The 7,738-nt window shown below is 46.2% G+C and overlaps 1 protein-coding gene across 1 annotated transcript; it reads right to left on the bottom strand.

Moving 5' to 3' along the window:
- Window positions 1-98: 98 nt before the first annotated feature.
- Window positions 99-7,440, bottom strand: LOC308382640 (cullin-7-like; the record flags this gene model as incomplete). Its single annotated transcript, XM_080861031.1, has 9 exons — window positions 99-256; window positions 357-539; window positions 1,031-1,161; window positions 2,202-2,231; window positions 3,817-4,002; window positions 4,224-4,357; window positions 4,641-4,816; window positions 5,220-5,315; window positions 7,335-7,440. Coding segments are annotated over 9 exons (1,200 nt in total), but the record flags the coding sequence as incomplete, so codon positions are not given.
- Window positions 7,441-7,738: the final 298 nt, after the last annotated feature.

Genomic DNA, 7,738 nt, shown 5'->3' with positions numbered 1-7,738 from the left:
TCCCACTGACATGGCCTCCACCAGACTATTGCCCTAACCTGTAGAAGTGCTTGAAGGTGTTTGGAAGAGCATGGGCTCAGCAAGACTATTGCCCTCACCTGTAAAAGTGCTCGAAGGTGTTGGCGAGCTCCAGGCCAGAGAGAAAGAGCATGGGCTCCAGAAACTGCTGCAGCTGACGGAGGGTCTCCACACTGCCGCTGTCCCCACAGCTCTCCTGGATCATCAGGTCAATGTACTGGGCAAAGCGCTCACTCACCTGCACGCACATGCGCACACACACAAACCAGGTCAATTAAGTCATTTATTGGCGGTGAGAATGAAGAGATGTATTGTGGGTAACGTAGTTTGGTACTCACATGCATGGCGGTGAGGATGGAGAGCTGCAGTAATGCGGCAGAGAAGCCCTGGCGAAGTGCCAACACAAATGCCGTCTGCTGGCCAAACAGTTCCTCCATGGCGTTCTTCAGACGCAGGTACATCGCCCGGTAACGCTCCACAAAGTCTGGCAGGCTGCATGTGGAGTCCAGAAACTTCTTCACCTGTACAGCCAAGACAATGACCAGTCTTCATCAGACAAAGGACTAGCAGTAATCAACTTCCCTCTAACTCAATATGTACTCGCTAACGATGTGCTTATTGTCTTATGGTAAGACGAACCTATGAGGAGTTTGAGGAAACAGCATGTGTCTGTGTCTGTGTCTGTGTCTGTGTCTGTGTCTGTGTCTGTGTCTGTGTCTGTGTCTGTGTCTGTGTCTGTGTCTGTGTCTGTGTCTGTGTCTGTGTCTGTGTCTGTGTCTGTGTCTGTGTCTGTGTCTGTGTCTGTGTCTGTGTCTGTGTCTGTGTCTGTGTGCCAGAGAATGTGTGTGTGTATGCCAGAGAGTGTGTGTGTGTGTGTGTGCCTGTGTGTGTGTGCCTGTGTGTGTGTGTGTGTGTGTGTGTGCCTGTGTGTGTGTGTGTGTGTGTGTGTGTGTGTGTGTGTGTGTGTGTGTGTGTGCCTGTGCGTGCATGTATATGCGTGTGATTGGCTGACCTGTCTCTGTACCACTCCCTGCCAGCAGAGTGCAATGCCAGCGATGCTGCTGGTGTTCTTCATCTTGGGCTTCACCGCTGAGGAAGACGAGGGCGGTACCACAGCCTCCTTATTCTTGCCCTCTTTGCCATCTGAAACACACACAGCATTACATTGACTAATACACACACCTGTACACTGACCAACATACACACCATTAACATCACACCGATATAAACCTCTAAAAGGAAACGCAGTGTGAGACCAGAGGTCTGCTGTGTGTTTGTGTGTGTGTGTGTGTCTGCATGTGTGTCTGTGTTTGTCTGCGTGTGTCTGCGTGTCTGTGTGCATGCGTGCTTGTGTGTGTGTGTGTGTGTGTGTGTGTGTGTGTGTCTGCGTGCTATCTTTAAACATGCGCTGTTTGCTGATGCCATAGACGATAGTCTCTTCGTGTGTAAGGTATTGATGACAGGGCCGCCATCATGAGTGCTTAAATAACAACTTAAATATCTGATAACCAGTCATGAATGACCTGAAAAAAGGCCTGAAGAGAGAACGTGTGATCGGCTGAATATAAGCCATGTTGGTGTAGGACATGTGCACCAAAACTTTCGTCTGTTATGATAAGCAGCTGTCTTTGGTGACCAATGGTGCTCTAGACAGAAACACTAGTGCACTGACACAGAAGACGATGTATGGCATCCAGTATGAGATAGTGTGTGTTTCTACATGTTTAAGTGTGTGTGTGTGTGTGTGTGTGCGTGTATGACAGAGCGTGTGGGTGTCTACATGTTTAAGTGTGTGTGTGTGTGTGTCTGTGTGTGTGTGTGTGTGTGTGTATGACAGAGCGTGTGTGTGTCTACATGTTTAAGTGTGTGTGTGTCTACGTGTCTAAGTGTGTGTGTGTTTCTACATGTGTGAGTGTGTGTGTGTGTGTGTGTGTGTGTGTATGTGTCTACAGATCTAAGTGTGTGTGTGTGTGTGTGTGTGTGTTTACATGTCTTAGTGTCCAAGAGAGTGTGTTAGCGGCTGATCAACAGAAGGATCAGGCAGAGAAATAAACTGCAGGGCAGGTGATGGTTAATGCTGGTGATATGGTTTGGACAGGAGTGAATTATAATAAATATAGAAATATAATATTCATAAATAAAAAAAACCAATGCAGCACTTAAACTTCTATTCTGTTACTTACTCTTCAAATCTTTGCTTCTGTTGATACCTTCTGAAAACAAAAAACATATCTTGAAATACAGAAGGCTAACCGCTACAGAACATCTTTAATACAATTCCCGATCGTCATACACTCTGCTTAGAACGTGCAACATGTAGTTATGCCGACAATATTAAAGTGATTTCTTAGAGCATTAACTCTGCTTAAAGGTGCCACATGTAGTTATGTTGGCAATAATAATAAGGTGATTTCTGAGAGCATACACTTTGCAGTCATAGAAAACACATAGAGCAGAATCATTGGCATGCAGAAAGGCAAGCACATCAGGTAGCTTTATGCAATCACTACCGTCTCATGAGCATCTCCATGAGACTTTAAAGCACAGATGTAAAAACTCTTGGGTCAAGTCTCACAGGTCTACCGCTGAGAAAGAGTTCAGCCTAAATGTCAATCATTTTAGATGAGGATGTGTCTTGGAAAATTATAAGAGTTCTTAAGAAACCTCTCAAGGCAAACAGGTATATACTGAATGGTTTAATTCAGAGAAAATCAACTACTGATGAGCTGGTCCATGGAGCATCTCAAAAGACTCTAAGCAAACAGCAAGAGCGATCAAGAAGAAAAGGGTAAAGGTGACCAAGTCCTTGTGCCCTTTTATATATTTCTAAAGCCCCTTCGTTCTTCCCTATTCTTTGCCTACCCCTGTCAATGCACCCCTTTGTTCTTCCCTATTCTTAGGCGACTACTGTCCTTGTTTTCTTCTTCAGACTTGATCACATCTCTTATTTTACATATTGCAGTTCCCTGTGCTGTCAGGGGTCTCAGTGTTTTTATGTATGGTGTCTGAAAAACTACCTGTCTTCTGAAAGTGTCTAGGGGTCTGTGACCTCTCCACGACCTCTCAGAAGCGCTCATCCGAAGGCCATGACTTTGGCATGGCCTTTCAAAAGCGCTGTCCGAAAGCCTGCAATGAGTCTATCCTGTGGTTTTTAAGGAAATGGCATGTCTACCACGTGATTTATCAGAAAAGGTGTCTTTACAACTGGGCTTATAAGAAATGGCATGTCTACCACGTGATTTATCAGAAAAGGGCCTCTACAACTGGGCTTAGAAGAAATGGCATGTCTACCACGTGATTTATCAGAAAAGGGCCTTCTGCTGTATGGCAGCCTTCCCGTCTTACTACTACCTCTATATGTTGAGATGTCTATGTTCCAGTACCAGCAATACACATTATTCAACAATAAAGTCATAAGTAGATAAAAAATACGACAGATGACACTGGATTACAGAAAGAGACCTCTGTTAGCACAGGGGGCTGGAAACTGCTTAAGACCTGCTTCAAACCTAACCTGGAGAGACCTGCAGAGGGAGACATGAAGCTAAGTGCTTTAAAGGCCTCTTCAACATGCACTGGTAAATGTCAGGAGTGATCTGTGCACTCAGCACTCTCTAGCTCAACTCCACACACCATCTCTGACAGTCAAAACCAAAGGACCAAACACGGCAGTTGGCTTACCGGCCAATGGTGACCCCAGAAGAGATGAGAGCAAAGTGCGGACTAGATCAACTCTGATTTGGGCCAGGTTCGGTCCTGACCCAGATACATGGTTCCGAGCGACAGGTGTGTACTTACTGGACTTGACAGGGGGCTTGAGCTCCTCTGTGTCGATGCGGCTTGTGTCAACGTGCACCAGCAGGTGTGTGAGACGACGCACGCGCGAGTTAAAGATGGCAGCCCGCGTCTTGTAGCGTTTAGACGACTCTGCGTTGTCCAGGTACTCGCTTAGCAGCCAGGCCAGGGGGCTTAGCACGGGAAGGTCTGGCAGCAGACAGAGAAGAAAACAAGGAGTCAGGTGTGTGGTGTGTGGTATGTGGTGGGTGTGTGGTGTGTGGTGTGTGGTGTGTGGTGTGTGGTGTGTGGTGGGTGTGGGCTGTGTGGTGTGTGGTGTGTGGTGTGTGGTGTGTGGTGTGTGGTGTGTGGTGTGTGGTGTGTGGTGTGTGGTGTGTGGTGTGTGGTGTGGGTGTGTGTGTGCGTCTCACCTGAAATGGTGATGCTCTGTACTATGGGTGTGATGAGGGCCTCCCAACAGGTGCGTCCCAGGGCCTCAGCAGCCTCAGCATCAGGCAGGAAGCGATCAGCAAACATCTGCTCGTGTTTCAGAGCACTGTTCAACCTGGGACACAAACACATGAGTCATCCATGAGCAGGGCCACTACAGTAGAGTTGGCTCAGCAGGTTATGGTGTAGAGCAGGTATACTTGGCTCAGCAGGCATAGGTGTGGGGCAGCTAGACTGGGCACAGTACATACAGGTAGAGCGTTAGTGGGCAGGTAGGCTAGGCCCAGCAGGTACAGGTGTAAGCCAGGTAGACTAGTTGAGCAGGTGCAGGTGTAAAGCAGGTAGATGAGTATGAGCAGAAACAGGTGTAAGGCAGGTGGACCCTGGCGATCCCTTACTTGTTGAAGAGCTGCAGAAGCTGGGACTTGTCCTCCAGTATCTCCTGGCACCAGGTGTGGGCCTTGGTGGTGTAGAACAGGTAGGTGCGGCAGCACAGCTGCTCCTTGAACACGGGCCAGAAGGTGGGCTTGGGCCCCAGCACCTCAAAGCCGTGCACCCTGGTGTCAATGCCACCCTGGGGGGGGAGACGAGGGAATGATGATTAGCGCATCGGATAAAGTCTGATCTCTGACCTCAATAGTGCTTACAGGACCATAAATAAAAATAGCATTTGAAGAAATATTTCAGTTCCATTTAGGCTACCGGGACATTCGATCCCTAAAGGAGGCAGCTGTTCACAGACAGCACACAGTATTTGGACCGGACATCCTGAGTACTGCTTGCTCCAGTCTGGTGTCTTACACACTAGTCAGCCATCACGGCAGTTTCATGTCCACGGTTGCCTCAAGGCAATAATCAGGTCTAACACATTGAGTCTAGTACATGTCTCAGCCTTGACCCTGGTACCCCTTTTGCAGCGACCTTTGAACCCAATAGAGCCCTCATGACTACTCAAGAGTAACCCCAGGGGTACTGACCTGCTGGCATCTTTTGATGCGGATCTGCACAATGGACCAGAAGCGGGTCATGTTCTCCAGCAGAACGATGCGGCTGGCGGACGGTGGCACGTTCACCTGCAGGACACACAGACAGTCACATTAACACACAGACACACACACACACACACACACACTCACATTAACACACACACACAGACAGTCACATTAACACACAGACACACACACACACACACACACACAGACATTCACATTAACACACACACACACACACACAGACATTCACATTAACACACAGACACACACACATTCACATTAACACACAGACACACAGACACACACAGACATTCACATTAACACACACACAGACATTCACATTACCACACACAGACACACACACACAGACATTCACATTAACACACAGACACACACACACAGACATTCACATTAACACACAGACACACACACACACACACACACACACACACACACACACAGTCACATTAACACACAGACACACACACACACACACACACAGACATTCACATTAACACACACACACACACACACACAGACATTCACATTAACACACACACACACACACACACACACACACACACAGACATTCACATTAACACACAGACACACAGACATTCACATTAACACACAGACACACAGACACACACACACACACACACACACACACACACACACACAGACATTCACATTACCGCACACTGACACACACACACAGACATTCACATTAACACACAGACACACAGACACAAGCACACACACACACACACACACACACACACACACACACAGACATTCACATTAACACACACACACAGACATTCACATTACCACACACTGACACACACACACACACAGACATTCACATTAACACACAGACACACACACACAGACATTCACATTAACACACAGACACACACACACACACACACACACAGGCATTCACATTAACACACACACAGACATTCACATTACCACACACTGACACACACACACAGACATTCACATTAACACACAGACACACACACACACAGACACAGACATTCACATTACCACACACTGACACACACACACAGACATTCACATTAACACACAGACACACACACACAGACACAGACATTCACATTAACACACAGACATTCACATTAACACACAGACACAGACATTCACATTAACACACAGACACACAGACACACACACACAGACATTCACATTAACACACAGACACACATTCACATTAACACACAAACACAGACATTCACATTACCACACACAGACACACACACACACACAGACATTCACATTAACACACAGACACACACACACACACACACACAGACATTCACATTAACACACACACAGACATTCACATTACCACACACAGACACACACACAGACATTCACATTAACACACAGACACACACACACAGACATTCACATTAACACACAGACAGACACACACACACACACACACACACACACACACACAGACATTCACATTACCACACACTGACACACACACACAGACATTCACATTAACACACAGACACACACACACAGACATTCACATTAACACACAGACACACACACACAGACATTCACATTAACACACAGACACACACACACACACACAGACATTCACATTAACACACAGACATTCACATTAACACACAGACACACAGACACACACACAGACATTCACATTAACACACAGACACACACAGACATTCACATTAACACACAAACACAGACATTCACATTACCACACACAGACACACACACACGCACAGACATTCACATTAACACACACACAGACACACACACACACACACACACACATTCACATTAACACACACACAGACATTCACATTAACATACACAGACATTCACATTAACACACAGACACACACACACACACACACAGACATTCACATCCACTAATGCATCTGGCAAATGGCTTTGTTCTCTTACAGAAATGTTTATATATGCATCATTAAATCTCTTGATAATCTTTAGCATAACATATGCATAATTATCTTACAGTGTTGAGTTCATTGTTGATGCTGGCACTATAAAGAGTAAAAGACTGGTGTATCTTACAGTGTTGAGTTCAGTGTTGATGCTGGCAGGGTCGTCTCCCCCCTGCACTAGGATACGGGCTGGCATGTAGCTGGAGTCCTCACTTGCCACCAGCACCGCCAGCTGCCTGTGTAGGAGCACAGACACACCACAGTCATCTTCACCATCAACACAGATATCTGCACAGACACACCACAGTCATCTTGACCATTAGCGCTGTAATCTAAATAAATGTATGCATACAATCATCACAAAGTTTTTCTTCAGATTACCTTCCCACAGTAAGTGCATATCATTCAAATATTGTACTGTTGTATTGTAATGTTATAATATTATAATACAATTATAATACTGCAGTGTCCACATTACAAAACACTTTCCAGGTAGTTACACACTCACAGAGAGAGCGAGAGAGAGAGAGAGCG

Source organism: Sprattus sprattus (genome assembly GCF_963457725.1).
Source record: "Sprattus sprattus genome assembly, contig: scaffold_372, whole genome shotgun sequence".
NCBI lineage: Eukaryota > Metazoa > Chordata > Actinopteri > Clupeiformes > Clupeidae > Sprattus > Sprattus sprattus.
Note: the sequence above shows the minus strand (reverse complement) of the source record. Positions and strands in the feature narration are given on the sequence as shown.